The sequence below is a fragment of the Aptenodytes forsteri genome, unplaced genomic scaffold (genome assembly GCF_000699145.1).
Source record: "Aptenodytes forsteri isolate BGI_AS27 unplaced genomic scaffold, ASM69914v1 Scaffold391, whole genome shotgun sequence".
In the NCBI taxonomy this organism is placed as follows: Eukaryota; Metazoa; Chordata; class Aves; order Sphenisciformes; family Spheniscidae; genus Aptenodytes; species Aptenodytes forsteri.
Window position 1 is genome coordinate 304827 of NW_008795920.1, and position 20722 is coordinate 325548.

The 20722-nt window shown below is 47.3% G+C and overlaps 1 protein-coding gene across 1 annotated transcript; it reads right to left on the reverse strand.

The window, feature by feature from the left end:
- Positions 1-346: 346 nt before the first annotated feature.
- On the reverse strand, positions 347-15703 carry SCAMP4 (secretory carrier membrane protein 4). The gene is made up of 7 exons (XM_009284867.1): positions 15646-15703; positions 15141-15196; positions 12100-12228; positions 8694-8850; positions 5402-5503; positions 4306-4423; positions 347-3572 (listed from the first exon to the last, which is right to left on the reverse strand). The coding sequence occupies exons 2-7, from the start codon at positions 15145-15147 to the stop codon at positions 3396-3398; spliced, it is 690 nt and encodes a 229-aa protein (XP_009283142.1). The 5' UTR covers positions 15148-15196; positions 15646-15703; the 3' UTR covers positions 347-3395.
- Positions 15704-20722: the final 5019 nt, after the last annotated feature.

Sequence of the window (20722 nt, forward strand, 5' to 3'; positions counted from 1 at the left end):
GGTGCGAGGCTCTGGACAGCTAAGGAGAGCCCAGGAAAACAGACCTCGACCCCAGCGCTCAGGAGATGCGACTTTCTCACCCCCGCCCCCACCTCTGCTCTCCGTTCCCTTCGTTAGGAAAGGAGAATAATGGCAGCACCTTATCAGGCACCTGTAAGAGCACAAACCATAGCGTGCCACTCTCACACCCACCCAGCAGAGGATGAGCTTCGTCCATAAACGTGCTGCTCTTTTAAGGAAAAAAAACAACATGTGGTGGGAGACTTTGGAGGAAAACAGAGATTTCGCCATTTCCCTCTGCCAGATAACTCCGGTTACCTAGGAACAGACACACTTCTCTAATGCGGCCAGTTCTTCTCATCAAGCACAGGATGAGCATTTATTGTCTTGTGATCAGGAGAAAAACGCAAACAAAAACCAGAGCTCCACAAGCGACGGGAAACATCGCGCGCACACACGCCACGTGATGCCGAAGGAAACCAGGAGCCAGGCCCAGGTTAATGGTGTTAAGAAGTCTTAGAAATCTAATGTAAACATTTTAAAACATACAGAGTCGTCCCAAAAAAATAAGCCACGGTAGTTCAGGCAGCGTGTTGAGTCAACTTTCTGGAATTACGGTTTCTGGCATCGAAGAGGATGGAGGGGGGATGAGAGATGGCAGATCCCATCCAGAGAGGTTCGTTTAAGCTCTGTAGGGATCTCAAGCAGCGTATGCTAACGGGTCGCGATTTTGGTGTCTGGCTCCGACCGTTTTGGTGGGCAGGCTCCTAAGTACCCCTTCCCCTTGCATCAAGCATTTGCAACGTGAGCGAACGTGGGTGCTTCAAAACAGCCCCCCAGATTATCCAAGGGGGAGGGGGGTGGGAAAAAGAAAGAGAAGCAGGATGCGGAGTCCCCGGCGATGCTTCTCCTCCTGGTTCCTTTGAAATCTCCAACCTGACACCCTAAAAAAGGACAGACACCAATCGCTTCTGAAAAATTTTGGCAAGAGGCCGAGGATGGCGAGGGGCAGGGCCGGGGGGAGCGTGGTACACAGGTGCACCATGTTCTGGCTTCCAAGTATGACAAACCTCGCATTCAGCCCCATTAACCTCCCCTCACTCCCCCGTAGTGCAATCGTATTTCCAGGGAGTTAATCGACAGGCAGTTCTTCTATCACTCTCCGATGGCAAGCGACAAAGAACACTTAAAATTACACTTGACACAAGACAAAGGCACCTAAAAGCTTGACAACGCGATCGGGTCGTGTTCTGTTAAGAAGGCTTCAAGCGTTCGTACTTACAAGCACATTGCACACTCGCAAGAAAAAAAAAAACCCTCGTGTTCGGAGCACGTTAAATATCCCAAACCCAGGAAAAGGCTGGTTCTGCAGCAGGGCGTCAGTGTTGCTTGTAAACGGAAATTCAGGGAGGCTCTGCCCTCTGATTCATGTTTGCTTTCGCTTTGGCCCTAGTAACAAAGGTGTCATGCAGACTCCAAGCTGTACTTCACTTAGTATTTACAGTATGACACAGGAAAAGTTAATAGAGCAAATGGAAAGTTCTGCAGGGGCAATGCGGAAGGAAGAGTTCTCCTTCGTGAACTAATATTTTATTAGATAAGGCACATGTAGAGAGAGTTTTCAAAAGATCACTTGCAAATCAATTCCACCTAGCTAGGACAACCTCCCTGTCCCGTTCCAGGAGCCAATTTTGTTTTCCAGTTACTCAGTGTGAATTTGGAGTGACTCCACTTACACCGTAACACCTCTGGCATCCCATCCGCCAGCCTGCCAAGCCGGGCAGGCTCTGGGTCTGACCCACGGGGTGCCCAACACCTCCCAAGTCTCCGCAGCGGAGCTCTCCGTCCTTCACAGGATCATTGGCCGAAACTTTCAGAGCCGAAGACTTTGAACACTCACTCCCTATAAAAATATTGGGAACTGACCTCCCAGTTTTGACAGGTTTGAAAAAAAAAAAAATTCACAGCAGGCTGTTGAGGGAGAAGAAAAAACTGCAGCCTTTGCTGCTTGGATCGCTGTAGGACACGGGGGAATTGGATGGCTCAGGCTACAGAAGTCCTGACGTGCATGCACAGAATGGAGATGAACCACGAGACGGATGCTAGCTCTCAGGGAAAACAATCCCTCCCAACAGCTTTATCCTCCCTTTAGCTGATTCTTGGAAAAAGGCAAAAATCTCTCTGCTCGTACATGGAAGGAAAGTGCTGCTGGCTACACAAACGCAGTCCAGGTCTGCACAGCTAACGTCAGTTACGAGGACTAACAAGCTTTCCTTGGTCTACCAGACCCCACTGCAGAACGTTTGGATTTCAACTACATCGGTAGAAGGCAGAATTAAAACTATTCATTGTAACAGGATCACTCCCAAACCACACTGGGGCCCCAGCACCGAGATCAATAGTTATCTTGCACGTGGCTACCGGCTGGGAGCCCAGAAAAAAGGGTGTCCCAACAGGGCAAGGTGTGTCCCGTGGGGCATTTCTTGGGTCAGCCGTATAAGTGGAAGTTGGCTCAGAGATCTCGTGCTGCCTACCTGTAACGGGGTGAGCATCACCCAGGGAGCCAGGCCCAAAGCCCAGTGTCAGCAAGCTTTTCAGTAGTTTCCAGTGGGCTTTGAATCAGGCTTTTAGCGAGCAATCGGTAACCAAATGAGATGAATCTGCACCTTTGAAGCCGACAGATCTGGCAAAAACGTTTGGCAGCAGGGAAAGCAAGACTTCCAGCATAACAATAGTCCTAGCCAGACAAATGAGGACTCTTGCGGACTTCACATCTGAACAACACTCACCCACAGCAAGCGCCGTTATCTAAAGGATTCTTCACCAGAGAGCGCAAGCAAATGAGGTTGTAGATTTTACAAATACCTTCGATATCACTAGTACCAAATAATTTAGGTGTTGCATTTCCCTTAGAGTGAAAAATTCCAGATTATTTATCCGGGAGAGTAAACACCGGTTGCTACTACTGCTCTGACTGCGTTTGTTACAGTTACAGACGACTTGGTGGTGTGCTGTGCATGTGATGAAAACTAAGCAGGGAGGCAGGAGAAGGAGCAGCCGTGGTAGTGTTCGCCGTCGTGGGGAAGCCTTTTTCACATACGGTCATGAGAAGATTCCCTCAAGCAAGGGCAGTGAACGGTTGGTTCTTCAGTCTGCAACGAGACAAATACTGGTAACTCAAGGCAAACAAAAAAACCTTCCGATAAGGCCGTGCAGTGCTCCGGAGGTGGCAAGGGCTGACAGCACATTATCTTCTGCAGTGATGAGGAGACAAAAACCAAAAGAGTCCCCAAGATGACTGGGGTGCTTGGGGAGGAATGCAAATGATCTTTTCAAATAACAATAATAAAAAGACCAAAAAGAAGAGAATCCAGGCAGTTTGCAGCTGTTGCTGCTTAAGGCCATTGGTTTCCCGGGGGATAGTTGGGCACTGTGGGATACTCTGGCAGGCTGTTCCCAGAAAAATTGCTGTACTGGGCCTCCCTGCTGGGGGGGTTCCTCCATGTGCCGCTGTTCCACTCGTCCTGAGCTTTCTGAAAGCTTCCACCAGCCCCTCGGTAGATTTTATGTACCTAATGGATGAAAGAGAGAACAAGAGGAAAGTCAGCAACAGGTACCCACACCTCTTCCTCAGAAGAGCTATAGTCACTTTGGTACTGGTTCGTGTATTTGTTTCTCTCTCTGTAAAGAGCTGTATTTCCAAGGAACAAAAGCACTAAAAATGTAATAATACAGTGATCAGAGGTGCAAACAGATAATATCAACCCAAGACTTGAACCCATTTCAGCCACACGTCTGGGATTCAGGCTGGGGATCCCACAGCAAGGCAGCCAACCCAGGCCAGCGGGCCGAAACCTCTGTAAAACTGACACTGCTGCTTCAGCGGGGCTTCTGTCTTCTCTCCTCCTCTACCATCAGTCTGCTGAAGCTTTCCAGACAGTCCTACCTCCAAATCCTTCTTTCTGCAGAGAACCGAGGACCGCTTCCCATCCTGCCACCCAGTCCCCACTGCAGGCCATCTCGAGGTGCTTCACCTGTACCATCAATGACCATCCCAACGAGCAATGAAGCTTGCTTCGAGTGACGTAAAGGAACATCGCCACATCAAACGGTGACAACATCCAGCCCCAGCTGTCTTGTGTTATCTGGATTTGTCTTCTAGATACTCTGAGAGACACCAACTGACTACACTATGAAACCTCTAAAAGCCGTGATGGCTTACAGTGGCTGCTGAGCTGCCTGTTCACATTTATTGCTATACAAAGTGCGGATACTCCAAGTCAGAGAGACATCTGAAGCACCTACCCTTAAAATGCAGATCAGCATTGCGACCGCTGACATTGTAAACATAATGGCAGGAAACAGCATAAACACAGCAGCTGCGACATTGGTGCTAAAGAAAGTAATGGCCGCCAACCATCCGCTGGAAGAAACAGAAAGAAAGAAAGAATATCATTACAGCTCTCTTTTTTAAGCGTCCTTATTATCAGAAAAACTGCTTACTCATACCCAGAAATTACAAGGCAGCTTTAAAGCTCTTGAAAATGGAAAGAACAATGGAGAAAATGGACACAACTAAATGCAGCTCAGGCAGGTATTTCCCCAAGATCTCAAATCTCACTTGCCAGCATCCCTCGCTAATCCAGTCTCAGACCTTCAGGGGACAGCCAGCTGCACAGACTTTGGGAAGAGAAGATTTATTCCCAAGGTGCTTTTGGTTGCGCAGAGGTTGTGCGTCTAGAGACCAGACCTGGGAACAGGGAACATGAGGGTCCTATGATTTACGCTGCATCTCTGTTCCTTTGATGGCAATAACCAGGTAGGGCAACTGGGGAGCATCAGCAGTTAAGAAAACAAAATGCTGTTCGGAGCGCTAGGACTTTCTATCATTGGTAGTTTCAGCAGGAAATTGCTCTCAAGTCTCTAGAGACAGAAAGTTAAAACGCCAAACAATTATAACATAACCAGGGACCGACACTAAAACGCTCCCATTTATTTTAGGACAACTCTCACAATACTCGCTCTATAGGCCAACAGTGAGTCATCGTGCACTGCTCACCATGTGCTGCGAATACTTTGAGGGCAATGCTAAGAGAGGATCAGATGAATCTTGAAACTGGCTGGTTAAACGGTAAAAAGAAATGGACATTGTGGGAAGGTGCTAAAAAGAACAAGCGGGTGAGGATATCCGACTTCTGCCAATACAGCAGTGAAAACAGAACTGTGTACTCCAAGAGCAGATATAATTATGCCACAGAGGAAAACAAAAAGCTTCTTCTGCTCCACCCTGTACAGACTCCCACCAGTTTCTCAAAAGTTCATGGAAACAGCCCATAGCCTGAAACTCTCAGGCATGGGAGCCGAGTGCTCAGCTGTAAGACTGTAGGAGCATCCTGCTTACCAAGCTCCCCATCCGGAGAAACCAATCGCCTGCAGGATCGTGAGAATAAACTGTGCGCCAAAGATGAAGAAAAAGGCCATAAAATTAAACGAGCTGTCCGACCTGTGAAGGAAGAGAGGATGTTAGGGGGAGACTGGCACCTCGCGTTACTTCACACTGATGTTTGACCCCATCACGTACAAACCCTCGAATCTGGTATCTCAGAAGAGATCCCTCTACAGCTATGCACTTTGAAGGCTACTCCTCTTTCCCTGGCAGTGAAAGCACGCAGATCCATGAATCATCAGCGCCTAACCTCTTCCAATAGGCCCGGCTCCTGCAATTCCTCTACCAAAGTAATTGCCTGATGATGACACACGAGGAGCGGCAGTCTCCTGCAGAACAGAGTGCCTGAATCGTTTGTCTGACCAAACATCTGAAGACAGCACAGCCCGACACCTGTGCAGCTCAGCCACTGGCAAGTAGGCACAAGGGGGCCTGAACGCTTGCAGGCAGAGTTTGCCCATATGCTAAAAGTGATTGCTGAGCATGAGAATTCCAGCTGGGAACGTCTCAGCGGCTGCTCGTCATCACGCTTACACACCCACGGTTAATAATCCGGCACTGGGACATAACAGGAGGAAAAACAGCCACAAGAGAAGCGGGTGGTACCCTGTCTGGGGAAATGCAGAAGCATGCTTTCGCATCTTTGTGGGCTCCACATCTCCAGGATGCACAGGTCGAGAGGGTCCTGAATATGTGAGGTCCTTTAATTTATGCAGGTATAATAGACATCATGAATATGATCCCAAACAAGAAGGCTGAACAGACCAGGTACGTTCATGATCTCTCCGTCATGGGTGCACTGGGGCACAGCACTGTCTTGCCCGAGTTTTGGCTCTGCCACAGAACTGCAGCAGAACATCTTCATCTCATTAAACCAGCTACGTCGATGAGCCAGCCTTTCACTGTGAGCCCAGGCACATCTAAAACTCCCCAAACTATCATTTTTAATGATACAAATGATTCCCATTCTCTCAGGAACTCAAAGGGTCCATGATTTACAGAAGAGATTTACAAAAAACACTTCAGTTGCCTATGAGGCATCTTGGTGCAAGGGGGAGATTACAAAAGAGCCCCAGTCACTCCCAGCTTCTGCTCAAACCCTGAAAGCATTTTCATGTTTATTATTTTAATTATTATTATTTTAATGCTTATTAGTATTATAATTCTAGCCCTAATGCCTAGAGAGGAGATGAGGGAGGCAGGACCCCAGGCTCTGGAGAGGTCAATGCTGTGGACCCTGGCTAGTCCGAGACAAGTGGAAAAGCCTCCGGCCAGACCCCTGCCGCTCTGTGCCGCGTGTTAGTACAGTTATCTTTCATCTTCCAAAAGATGGCCACGGAGATGCTGTGAAAGAAACTTGCCATCCCCGAGTATCCTCACGATCCCACCCTTCAAATATCACCTCAGAGTACAGCCATGTGAAAGAAATACTTTAAACACAGACTGTTCACAGTAGTGCCTATCATAATCCAATTAACAAGGATTAGGCTCGAAGCTGAGCCTTCAAACAGACTCTTGCAACTACGTCCTGAAAGGGCTGGAGGAGTCTTCATTTGAAAGGATCTGTGGGAATTAGTGGGGATACACAGAAAAGGTGATTTCTGATCCAGCTTTCTGGTGCAGATTTGCAACAGCTTTGCCCTAGCGCCAAAGCTCTGCAGCTAATTTAATTTTGGATGCAGATGTAGGTTTTAGGAAAGCATCTTCGCAGTACCTGATGCCAATATTGAAGGGTTGCCTCTTCCCAGACCAAGCACAGCAAGTGGGTCTGACCTTGCTTTCTTGAATCACGACTAGCTGCAATCCCACAAGAAACAGTGCTGCCCCACTGCAGTGTTTTTTAAGCCTCTTCTACAAACTGATGTTAAAGTCAGTGATCTGTGGGCTTGCCAAGTCTGTCCCCTAGGGCTTATTCTTTTTTTAACTGTAGAAGCCTTTACACAGAGTAACCTCGGGGACCTTTCAGTATTCAGTTGCACAAACACATACAAACAACATTAAAGAAATAATTAGAAATGGTCCTTGTGAAGCCCAGAGGAGGTCAACGGGGAGGAGTAATTTTTCCCAGACTTCAGAATGGAAACTGCTCTTTGAACAGAGCTCTAGCCGGCACTCGGAGGCCCTCGGGCTTCTGAACTAGGGATGGAGACAAAACCCCAGCCCCAGAGGGCAAGAGTTCAGAGCTAGTATTTTCATGTCTTTTAAAACTTTCCAATGAATCCAACCCAGCGGCCTTCCATTTCCATCAGAAATAATCCTCCCCTGTACTCCATGACGTAGTCACTGATGTTTTAAGCACCACCAGTGCGTTAACTGCCCAGCGCTGTTAGTATACAAAGCGTAAACTCGGAAGAGCATTTAAACAACTAATTTAGCATGTGCTAAATAGATAGGACCCCCCTGCCAACTCCCATTTCTATCAGCTGCTTTTGCTGTTATCTAAACCAACTCATCACAGAATCTGGTGAATCATCAAAATCCAGAATATTCTGGTAACAGGGAACCAGAGCGAGCTTCACCTTCAGAGTCAAATCCCTGACTGGTGTGTGGGGTCTGCTGGTGACCCGCAGCGTGACACTGGGCAGGTCCCTCCCTCCTCTGTGCCCCCTCTCCCTGCGTCAGGCTGGAAACTGCTCGGGACCTTCACAGCTCTGACAAGCATTATGCATTAATGTCTGAATAACGCCTCGTGATCCACAGCAAGCATGAGCAAATGCAAAATATTATTAATTAAAGTGAAAATGTAGGATGGCTTTAAATATTTGTGGAGTTTCAGAAGGACTCGCTCCAGGGAACTGCTTTTATCTAAAAAGCAAAGCAGCCAAGCTCTCAAGTATCTAGAGACAAAAAACAGAAGAGTTCTCAAAAACTAGTAACTTAATAGTCTTCCATCAAAATAAGCCTCAATGAAGCTTTACCAAATTACTATCTATCTAAATGCTATACTGATATGAGGGTGCTGCTAAGCTTGAGATATTTAAGTAAAATATGAATTTCATCCTCATGGAAGTGGCAAACTACTCGCTGCTGCTCACCTCCAATCCTAGGCGGGTGACCCTCAGTCCTACCTCTAGTATTTATAAGTAGCCACATTCTTCTCTATTTCCAAAGTAAACAAGACATTCAGACATCAAGTCCTTGGTCTTTATCCCAGACAAAGAGATCTCCATAGGAGCACTCCCCAGTAACAACACATCTCTCTCCCAGAGGAAACGGAAACAAAACCGCCTCATGGGCTTCTACTTACCGAAAGGCTTTGTACGCAGGTCGGAACCAGCAGACGTAGCCGCAGGGACTGAAGAGGATAAGCCAGAGGATGGCCAAACCAAAATTGACCCCATAGCCTCCTCCGATCCACCACGCCAGGCATGCAATTATATTCACTACTAGTGTGGCGCAATAAACTGTAAAGAGGGCAGAGGAAAGAACATGAGGCTGTGCAGTTTCACGTCTTCATGCAAAAAGGAAACAAACACCCGGTATTATAACAGGAAGGGTCCGCGCTGCACTGGGAGACTCAAGCCCAATGATGCAGCCGCCCCAAGCGAGTCGCAGGTTCCTGCGTGACCCCAGGAGCCGGCAGGACAGACACATCCATCTCCAGAGGGAGCGCTGCAGCAGAGGGACGAGGAAACTCTTTTGGGACCTGCCAAAGGAGGGAGAGCTGGGTAGCAACTGGTGTGACCAATGCAAGACTCAGGCCAGTATTATGATGAATCACAAGCAAGGTTCAATTCCCATTTGTAGCAAAACCCCTTCATGAGGAGAGGGCTGTAAAACACTGCCCTGCACCCAGCCTCGATACGACTTTGGTCTCCGTGCTTGCTGAGGCTGCCTCAGGAGCTATTACAGAGCCAGCACAGCGCCTTGCAGGCTCTCTCTCTCTCTCTTTGCTTCCCTGGGCCTCCGAGGAAGCCTGGAAGTTAGCTTCAGGGCTTGTAAGTGCTGCCTTGAGTGACGGGATAAGCAAACTCCAATTAAGCTGAGAACATGGGACCACAGGGGTGGCTTAAAGGCCTTTTCGCATCCCTGTTCCTGCCACTTGGATAAAAAGGAACAGTTGACAACGGCCCCCAGAGCGCACCAGTGCTGCGCTAAGTAGACGTGCATGAAGTGACGCTGCTCCCCCCTTTCCCTGAAGCTCAACATCACCGCAAAGGGGGGCTGCACACTTCCTAGCTTTCGCAGGCTGAGCTCAGTCCCCATGCCAGGGGCTCCCCGCTTCCCTCCACGCGCTCCCCTCAATACTCCAGGGACTCCCTGCAGCTGTCCTTGCATCCCCCCAGGCTCTGCCAGTCTCGAAGAGGCTTAGCCCAATTACAAGCTCCTATTTTGGAAAACAGGTGGTAAATCTTAAAAAAACTCAGCGGTAACCTGTATCAATTAGCACAGATAAAGAGAAATGAGAAGGCAGAGGGTCCAAACACAAAAGACCCTTCAGTACCGCCTGGTGATGAGCTCACAGTAACACTTTGGACCCTGGCCTCATTTATTCAGTCAAAATTAAACCCCTGAATTTCTCTTCACCCGTGTAAGTGAACATGCCCTGCCCATTCCTTTCTTCACTACATGCCGTGGCTCTGCAGCATGCCTGCACATCACTGGCTTGGTCCTCTGATGCCCGACGCCAGGCTGGCCTCTCCTTCTGACTCTTCTCTTTCCTCCTCTTGGCACAGAACCACCTGCCTTCATGCAGCCCGGGGGCTGCTAAACAACTACAAAAGTTTTGTGGTCATAAAATACTACTGACAACACAGCTGGGAGAATCTAGCATGGAAAGCATCCGAACCCAGCTGCCGCTTCTGACATACAAATTACATGAGAGTTAAAATAAAACATTGTTTTACTACAAAGAAAATTTCTTCTGCGTAGCTAACAACAAGGCTTTATACGCAATGGTTTGGATGTATCTTAATATTGGGGGGGAAGAAAGAATTTTCATTATTTAAATTTCATTTATACGGTCATTAGCTGTACTTGCCCAAATGTTTATTTTCAGAAGTCATTTATTCTCCAAAAGTTACTTAATAAAAAAAAAAAAACAACCAAAACCAGCAAGCCAAGAGCACCGATAGAGAAAAAAAAAAAAAACCAGCAAGCCAAGAGCACCGATAGAGTTTTAAGGAACTTCTGGTTCCTGGTTCTCATCAGGTAGGAGTTTGCTCGCCAAGAGCACCGATAGAGTTTTAAGGAACTTCTGGTTCTCCCTGCACATCAGGTAGGAGTTTGCTCTCCAGTAGTGGGAGCTCTGGTACAGGTTTCCTCAAATCACCATCCACCTTAAGAAAACGTTCACATCCAATTAAAGTCATGAGCATTCAACCTTCTAACAACGACTTTTGTGTATCTATTTTTAACACCGGCCTTTTCTTGTTTACCGCCTTCCCTCCATGCGTGTGTCTCTCTCCATCCCATCCCAAAAAGTCGGGGAGACCCCAGAAGAAAAGTGCACTGCAGATGGAAGTTTAAAACTCCTGGTGAAAATGTCGGGCCTCCTCGGCCAGGCCTAGAGGAGTTGCCCAAACGGCTGGCACCTTTCCAGCCTGCCATTAACTTGAATGAGGGGCGCTTTGTTTCGGAAGAGTCGCAGACAAAGGCAGCTTTACAGCATGCGACGTTTAACCAGCTAGTCTGAAGGGACAAGCAGTTTCTTCAGGCAAGAAAATTACAGAGCTCATTTCAGCATCTCTAAATAACGAAAGGACAATGGAGTGATAGATTATGCTATTATTTATGCACACAAATCTCTCTCATACACACATCCCATGCATCTGGAATAAAAGCCATGCCACCAAATGCATATCTGGCAGAAAACAAGCTTTCCTTCAGTGAGAAGGGTAAATAGGATGACAAGCATTTGGGGGAAAAAAGATAAGCAAGGCAAAAAGATTTTTAATCTTCCAAAGCATTCCCTGTGGTTCTCTAGGCCTGCCACACCATTTTTCATCCGATTTCATTCCTTGGAGAAGAATGGTCGATTTTCATTACTGGCTTTTGAATGGCTAAGCCAGGCAGCACAAGCCCAGAGCCAGGAGGTCTGTTCATACAGAATATCAGCAAATCACCAGCTGTGACCAAGAGGATCAGCACCCTCCTCCAGCAGGATGGGGAACGTTTTGCGGGCTATGGATAGCTAAGGAAGAGACGGCGTACGGCTAGAAGACACTGCTTCAGCTGGGAAGGGAAATCTGTGGCTGGGCACAAACAAGGGGGAATTTTAGCCTTCCTATAGCGAAGTGGGGAGACAGGTAGCAAGCAAATGAGCCACATTTATTTTCTTGCCTAAAATTCTCCTATTCATCTTAGTTTAGGTGAATTGGGAATTACTTTAAGAGGGCTATTTTGGGGAGTAAAACATCACTTGACATTAATAAAGGTATCAAGTGCGGTCTGCTTTTTTTCTCCTCAAATTTACTAATAGACTTTTCTAGCACTGATACTCTCTCCTTTCTTCAACAGCAGCTCTGCGGCAAAGATTCAAGGCACAGCAGCTTAAAATTTGGACATAAAGTTACATTACAGTATTCTAAGATGAATCATCGTTTCTCATCAACTAATTGCAGTCAAAACTTTAAAGTGTGTAAGTAATTGAGACCTATGTTTTTTCACTACACACATACGTTTTCCCAGCACAGGTTTCTTATTCAACTTACAGATCCATACGTGGTAGATTCTCTTCACCAGAGACTGATAATCGATGGGAATTTCATCAGCAAAATTCTGGTAGAAACACGGTTTCAGAGGGATAAACTTGGGGAGCGGTGGGAAGTTATTCACCTTTTCTACAATGCAGAACACAGATATTAGCTGAATGCAGAAACATTCTCATACGGCTGAACAAGTGCAATATCCTCCACACCTTCCCAATACGCACCCGTGGAGCCCTAGGTCGAGGGGACTCACAAGAATCAAAAGAGAAAACCATCGCCAGCTCTGGCCATTCACGTTACTCACTGCAGTGCGTTCATCCCCACCCCAGACACCAAACATCTTGTTCTCCTTCCTCAGCAGTGGACACGATATTTAAACTAGCACATGCCAGGCTTAGAGCGAGGAATAGAAATGAGCTAATAAGCGACACGTGGATTTGATACCTTTACACATCAGTGTAAAGTTGTGCAAAAGGCGCCGCAAGACAAAAAAAACCCTTAAAATAAGCTCCAGGACGAGGTTGCCCAGGAAGGGGGGAGAGGCCAGCAACATCTGGGGGGAACAGGCTGCACAGAGGTTTTTAGTTACAACCTCCGAGAAAACCAAAGCAAGAGGAAAGGCTGGCGATTGTCCAGACAAGCAGATTTACCTTCAGACACGAGCTCTGAGTAGGTGGGCTTGCTGGCGCATGGATCAGGCCTTAGGACCTGTAGTAGATACGTCCCTGTGACAGTAAGGAAGGGTGCCTTTTGATCAGGCCTTAGGACCTGTAGTAGTGTGACAGTAGTACTGTCCCTGTGACAGTAAGGAAGGGTGCCTTTGGAAAGCATCTCTCAAACTGGAATTTAGTACTCGGATATCATCCAGTTCAGAGAAGGCAAGTCAGGTGTCAGGGATGATTTTGTTGTGACAAGACTCACGAAGGTACCCTTTTTTCTTGAAAAGTCAAGTTTTTCCTGTAAGGTTAAGCCCCAGCAAAAAAAAAAAAAGGCAAAAAAAAAAAAAGCTTTGCATTCAGATACAATAAATCAGCAAATGCTGACAAAAGCGATATGGTGAAGAAAACCTTACATTGAGAAGAAACTATGTTTTAAAATCAAGTAATTAAATGCCTAAATCCTCTGCATTTCAGCCGCTGTCAGCTTCTAAACAGACGCGCAGATTTGTCTGTGTATATGCGTGTGCCTGGATGTGCGTTTCTACATGTTTGGGAATGTCTGCTCTTGCCTTCCAGTGCTGATTAAAGTTTGATTCCAGGGCATTGTGACTAATTGTCTCTAGTCCACTTCAGCCCCAGTAAACAGAATTAAAAACAACCAGAGGAAGAGATGAAGAATGTCCTGGGAAAACCTCCAAATGGCACAGAAGACGAGAGGAAATGTCTGAACAAGAACTGTCAGCACAAGAGTTCCCCTCCTCTTGCCATTATCTCTGTGTGAGAAGACATTTTGCAGGAGCAGCTTCTTAGCTTCATTTGAAGGTTGGCAGGGAAGAGTCTAAAGCTGTAAGCCATGCTTTAGGAAAGAAAAGGCTTTACTTCACGCAAAGGAAAGGCATATTTTCACGCAGAAAATATGGTGAGGATAACGCCCACTGTGAGTACCTCAGAATTAAATATGGACTCATGTCTGAAGTCACCAGCCCAACTTGACTTTTCAGCAGACTTTTCATTATAAAAACAAACATTGTCTTCCACCCCTCCTCACCCATCTCCTCTAAATGCATTTTACGTTAATCCAGATGCCCTCTAAAGCTGGTATTAGTTACTGGTTAACACTGCTGACCCCATCACATGTAGTGCTGATGTCCCACGGCTGCTTTCAAGGTCTATAGGAATTTGGACTTCTTAGCACTAATTTTTTTGTTTGCTATAAACCCCTAATGGGCTTTCTCCTGGATAGTCCGTCTCAGCAGCCTACAAAAGGACATAACAACACTGGATCAAAGGAGAGGAAGGGGGCAAAGCTTTTAAAGCTAAAGAGACAGCTCTCTAGAGAAGTCAATGAGACCAAGATTAACCAACCACAGTAAAAGCAGGTTCTCTAACAATCTTTTTTTTTTTGAGGGATAAGGAAAATTTTGTTCTGTCCCTCTTCAACAGCCGAAGCTGCAGCTAGTTACTTTGGTTCTGCTCTCTTCCATTTTCTCTCTCTTACAGTACAGATCTGTCACGGGCAATAGAGCTGCTGCCAGCCTCTAGTGCAGAAGTCCCAAATGATGGGGCCAAAACCAACTGGCCTGCTGGGCACCAGCCACTGCAGTCTGTCATTTTTCAAGCTCACAAAATGCTCCAAGTACTTCCGCAACTGTGCGCTGGGTACACAAAGATCGGGATTACACCTCTCCTCTGTTGCTGCCCAGCTGCAAGCAGCCAGATGACCACTTTTTCCCACCCAGAGACCCTGCAGTTTTCAACTGTTCCGGGTTACTTCCAAGAACAGACAAAAGAAATCAAATGAAAATACCCCCTTTCATGTCTGACTGCATAGCTTGGAGTGCTACAGCACTCCATCAAGGCTAGGATCAACACATTAGGTCAGCAAGCACAACCCGTGCTTTCAAAAACCAAACTGTATTACCAATGAACAGCAGCTGTATGCAAGTCCCGGACTTTCTCTTATCTTAAAAAAGTTGGGAGGAATTTTGTTACTAATTTCACTACAAGTAAAATTAAGACGTATTAATATCAATAGTACAGCTAGGAACGCTGTGGAAAGCTGTTTAGCCTCTGTAAGGAAGAAATTATTCTCATGTACTTTTTTGTGAATAAATTCCATCCTCATAAAACTTTCGAACAAGTCACACCTGAGCCTTTGTTGCTAGAACAGTAACCTCAGCTGACAAATCTACAGTGGATGCAGCGTAAAAGTGAATGTGACCAAGGCAAGAAAAGAGAAGTAGCTGAAGAGCTTTAGGGATCATTAAGATCTCAGGAAGGGACGCACGTCGCATACCTGATGCATTACAGCCATCACAGCATACTGAAAAACATTCTCTGCAACCATTCTTCTCCCTACATTGCCGTATTTTGAGGTGCTCTTACCTGCCATTTCTATTACGAGTGTTCCCTGGTGAAGTTTCAGACAGATAGCAACAGATCTACTGGAGAAAGAAAATCAGGTCAGCACACGTCACTAACCAGCACCCAAAGAATCTCCTGGAATCGGGAGTATCTCCGGTACGGTGTGGGACAGACTGCGAGCCCGGGGTTCCCACTATGAACTACTCGTCTCCAAGTGCCCAAAGCAGGCACGCTGGAACCTTACAGAAAGGATCACAATTTCTCCTCGTACATACGAAGCTCCACATGAGATGTGGTAATATCTCATTCAGCACAACCCCACTGTCAACCACTTTTAAGGCTTGTATTATTCAGCAGCAAACGAATGTGCTCTTAGCGGTACCTGGCAAAGGCTGAGGATGCACGGAGAGCCGCTGCCAGAACGTGTGCACCTCCCAGCCGCAGCCAGACAACGGGCTGAGACAGACAGCTCTGGTTGGGACCCAGCAAAGCACATACGGCAGAAGAGAAATTTGTACAAGCTCACCAGACTTAATGCCTCATTTAGGTGTTGAGCTCCTGGCTCGCTGTGGACCTTCCCAGCTGCTGAAACAAACAGATAATCACTGTTAGCTGGGAAGTAAACTGCTGTTAAAAAAAAAAAAAAAATCAGCTGGTACACAAAACCCAACATCCCTCGTTATTTTAATAATTCTGCACAACCCTTCTTAAAACGCAGATTCGTTCTTCCTGTTACCGCCATTGAACGTGACCGTAACTCTGGAAGAATCAAATCCTGCAAAGTTGACTCCGTGTCAGCCGTGTTGCTGATTTTGGCAGAACTGATCACACAGATGAAAGCCGCAGAGAGGTCTGTGCTGAGCTTTGATTCTGCCCCTTCTTCTTTAAGGATAAAAACACCGTGTGCCCCTACCTGCAAATCCTAGAATGGAAACACAGAATACCACAAAACAACCCTCTAAAGCAGCACTGCGGGGTCTGACAAGAGTCATCAAGAATGAAGGAAGTCTAAACTAAAAACTGCCCCTACAAAAACACAACAAACACCACAGGCTGCTGCCGGCACCGACAGCAACTGCAGCACCGAGGTCAGAATAGCTGCGTTGTAGCCAAAGCCCTCGGGATTTAAGCAGCTCATTTCCCTTTTCTGCACCCCTGTGCTGTCCTCCTGCGTGCCCCGTGTATGGTCTGGAGGTTGCAGAGTTTACACTGGCGCAATTATTTTGTTGGGGTTGCATTCACTTTCCTTTTTAATTGAGCTACTCTAGCACAGTCCTTGGTGGAGACAACGGCACTCTGCTAAGAAGCGGGACCTGTACAGGCAGCTTATTCCTCCTGTACATAGAGATGCAGTTATATACAAGCCTAACTATGTCTACATTGAGGAGAACGTATTATTTTGCTTGTACCAGTCTAAAGAAAGCAACAGAGTGTGGACAGGAAAGCTATGTCAGTCGAGAGCTGCTCAGGGCTGGGACTCCCTGGTTAACGGCTCGCACAAGGGGCCCCGTCGCAGCTGAAGCCTCCGGGCTTTCCCACAATACAGACATTACCCAGTGTCTGACCAGAGTTTCATAACTTATGATTTAGAAATGGAAGCATTTTGCTTTGCCTTTTTTAAATGCGGAATAGAAAATAAAGTGTGAAGACAGTTAAGAATACAGTTAAAACTTCACCCCACCCATTTGCAGCTGCTCCCAGCTGAGATCTGTAAATTTTGGGGGAAGAGCAAACGACACAGGAACACCAGTTACGCTAACGCACAAAGAGAAAAGAATCCTTCACCGAAAGATGAGCAAACGAGCAAGGTCCTTCTTCAGAAGGGGATTATTTAGTTCATGTACTTCAGTGCCAGTGTCTTACAGCTGCAGAGTGGTGGGAGGCGTCAGTCTGTCCACTGGAAAAGGGACCAGAAGGAAAGACTGAGGGACACATTCCTGGCTTGACGGGGCCATCGTGGCCAAACAGTAGTTCTCCTGTGCCCTCCCTTGTCAAGGAGACAAACGTGGTGCTGTTGAGTGGCTTTAACTCAAATAAATAAATAAAAAACCAGAGAAAGCAGCATTCTGGTGATCCGCTCCCTCCTCACCTTACCCAGTTATTCTCATTTACCTGCTCATTTCCTAATAAATCTCAGCCACAGTTTAATGCTTTGAAGGCGGGGTACATTATCATGTAAAGAAGCTACGACTGAATAGTCCTCTCTTCAGCAACCTTTGCTTTTATGAGTAATCTCACAGAAGTTCCTGGGACAACAACTGTAATTTCCCTACAGAAAGACGTGTTTTGGAACCGCAAAGCGGCATTAAGAATATTTCTTTCTGCAAGGACAAGCGCATATGACCAAGTTTTACACTGAATAATCAGTTCCTGAAATGCGTTGACCTTCCACTGGCTCAGCTGCACCGAGACTCCGGCCCAGCTCCCACCGAAAGGAAAGGGAGCTTTCCCCCACGGACACCTACGGCAGCAAGCTCAAACCTTTCGTGGGCACGAACTCAGACTCCAGGATCCAACCCAATGATATTTTTGTTCAGTGCTCCGAGATACACTTGCACAGGATTCGCTGTTTTCATACCTCCCCAGCTCACCGCTTAACTTGGGATATGTTATCTTGAGATAACAGGCCTCAGATGTACAGTCAGGGAAAAATCTTGTGTCTAACAAGTGATGACGTTGCTCAGCTCGGATGGCCAGTGACTAAAGCTGCTTTAGGGGGAAAATTTCACTGTGCAGCCTAAACTTCCTCACGTCTAGCTCCAGTTGCGAGATCCTGGCACAAAGAAATAGATTCGCAGCAAAAACAGATAAAACAGGTACATGAACGGGTATCGTCCAACCACGTGTGAATTTGTGCAAGATAACACCACATATAAATAAGCTCTCTATTCACCGGAACATTTTCAGTTTAATTGGGAATAGACAAAACCCAACATCCTGCACTCCACTGCAGAGATTTCTTCATATATAATCCACTATTTGTGGAGGGAGGAAAAAAAAACCGCACACGCGAAGGAAACCACAGTGTGAAGTGAACTTCCTTTTTCCACTGTGCTCATCCGCGGTCAATGAATAACTCCAAAGTTTACAGTCCAACGCACGTAACTCACAAGAGCCCACTGGAGACAGCCGGGGCTTTTCTTCACCAGTGTTTCAAAGACAAAAATGCCCTGTGCCATTTTAAGAGACAGCATTTTCCTTTTAAACCAAGACACGTATGCAAGCAGCACTGTTTTTCCAGGCGGACACCACCACGATTACTTTGAATGTGACTTTAGTGTGAAACACGTTTCACCGTCTCAGATTAGGGAAAATTTTGTGAAGGAATACCTGCGGCGATCTGCTTGAGGCACACTGTATGACTGTATGTATGTTACTGTTTAGTCCCCTTGTTTATTCTGCCTGTATTACAGTAAATAATTTTAAAAGTTTCAGTTCTTTCTCTCTACTCCTTTCTCCAAAAAAAGAGAGAAGGGCGGTAGGGGAAATAATAAAGGACAGGCCAAAAGAGGAGTGCTGACAGGGAGGTGGGAGAGCTGAACTCATTCCTGCTTTGCCATAAACCCACCTGGTGACCTGGGGCAAGTCCCCTAAGACCAGATTCACAGGACACCGGCTCCTCTCGTGCCATCCGCAGATGTCCCAGCCAAACCCAGCAGAGCCTGACATCGTAACCTTTCCAGCCAGCAAAATTCACCATGCTTCTGAAGTCTTGCTTTAGGATATTTTCTGTACTGCTTTTATATTTTCATTCCGATACGATGACTGTAGCGAGGCTAAGAGCTTCTACGCAGATCTGTACTCAAGGGTTTAATCTAGAGCACTTTGCCAAAAGCAAATCGAGGGGCAGGATCCGTACATAACAGCAACGGCAGAAGAACTTGCCAACACTCCCTCGTAAGACAATGATTTAATGATTAGAGCACAAGTGGAATGAGAAGACCTGGGCACAACGCTCATCTCCTGAAAGTGGTTCAAGCTTACCCCTCTGGTGAGGGCTATCACCAGAGACCAGGCTTTCGGAAGTCACTTCACGCTGCAAGCCAGCAGACCCCAGACATTTCAGAAGAGTAAATGGCCTAAAAGCAAGGGCACCCCGCAGGGATCTGGGAGACGTGGATTTGAAACCACCAGGCTTGGCAGGGAATCGGTGCAGCCTCCAGTGTTCCCGAGACAAGCGAATGCCTTGCTCGTATGCCTCTCCAGTTGCATTTAAAAAGAAAGTGGTGACTCTGCACTGGTTTTAAGAGAAAAGGCTGGTTTTGAGTCTCATTCAGATGCCCAACTCTTATCAGGAGCTTCCCAGAGAGCCCAAGGCAGCAGAGGTCACTCTGCAAGGCACCAAAACGCTTGGCTCAGCTTTATGAGCCTAGACTTTATATAGCTGATACAGTTTGTATTCGATAGCGTTTCCCCTCCCTGCTGCACGCTGCCAACCCTCACAGAGTGGGACGCTGCCCCTTCGGCGACGCCAGCGCAACACTTGCAGGGCCATGCTTCAAATTAGATGAGGCAACAAAACCAGCCAAAAAAGTAATTCCAAAGGCCACCCAGCACGACCAGTGAGAATGGGGAAACTGGTTACGGCAGCACTGCCGCTGAGAAAACGCACAGGGAACATTAAAGTTAGCAAGGGTTAGCCTCCTCCCACGTCAGTCTGACAGACGGCTCCAAGTTACCGGAGCCTCTTGGGGATGCTGCCCCTTCTCCCCCTCATCTCCCATCCTGGAACGGATGAGAAAGCACAATCGGAACTTGGGGATCTGGCTGTACGGGGCATTTTGCTGCCCCTTCTCCCCCTCGTCTCCCATCCTGGAACGGATGAGAAAGCACAATCGGAAGCAATTCCCCTCAGGTCTCTCCCAGCCCGTTTACACAGCCGTATCTACTGCCGCAGCAGATGGGCAGAAGCCTTAACTTAGGTACTACGGAACCCACAGCAGGCAAATACCGACTTCGGTACGACCGCTTCCAGAAGCAAAGCTCGGCCGCTCAGGGGCAGAACCGCAGAAGGCTCAAGAGGAAGACAGAAAGCACAGAAACACGCGTGTTCAGGGCACAAGCCTATTCCACCGCTTGTCACCTGCTCGGACAGGCCTCACGTAGAAGACCTGGGCTGCAGACAGTAGCAACAACATTAGCTGGCGCAGAATAGCACTAAAAAGCAGATAAATTAATCCATCAGTTACCCGCTTAATTTCTAAGCTACTGCTCTCTTCATCACAGGGTCAGATAAGAGTTTCTTGAGCTAGTTAATGCTCACCAAAAAACTGAGCCAGAGAGGGGGAAATAAGATGACAATGTCCATCTGCTGCCTCTATCAAGGGCAGTACATGAAAGGGCCGTTACACAAACCACGCACGTCAAAAAGCTTCATCCTCGCTCCTCACAGTCCCTGGAGAACCACTTACGTGAACCTCCCCAGCAGGAGCCGCGCAGCCGGCCTGTGCTCACCCTGCCCTGAGCACACCGGCCTCATCCCCTCGGCCTGCCCTGCGCTCCCCCGGGAGCCCCCGAGCGCCGGCCCTGGCAGACGTGTCCGGAGCCCCCGCGGCCCTGGCAGACGTGTCCTGTCCCGGCCGGCCCCACACGGCCAGGGAGGG

Coding starts and splice junctions, on each gene's coding strand:
- SCAMP4 (XM_009284867.1), bottom strand. Junction 8,851..12,099: donor AATCTACCACGTATGGATCT/GTAAGTTGAATA, acceptor CCCTCTTTACAG/TTTATTGCGCCACACTAGTA. Junction 3,573..4,305: donor TGCTGATCTGCATTTTAAGG/GTAGGTGCTTCA, acceptor TTCATCCATTAG/GTACATAAAATCTACCGAGG.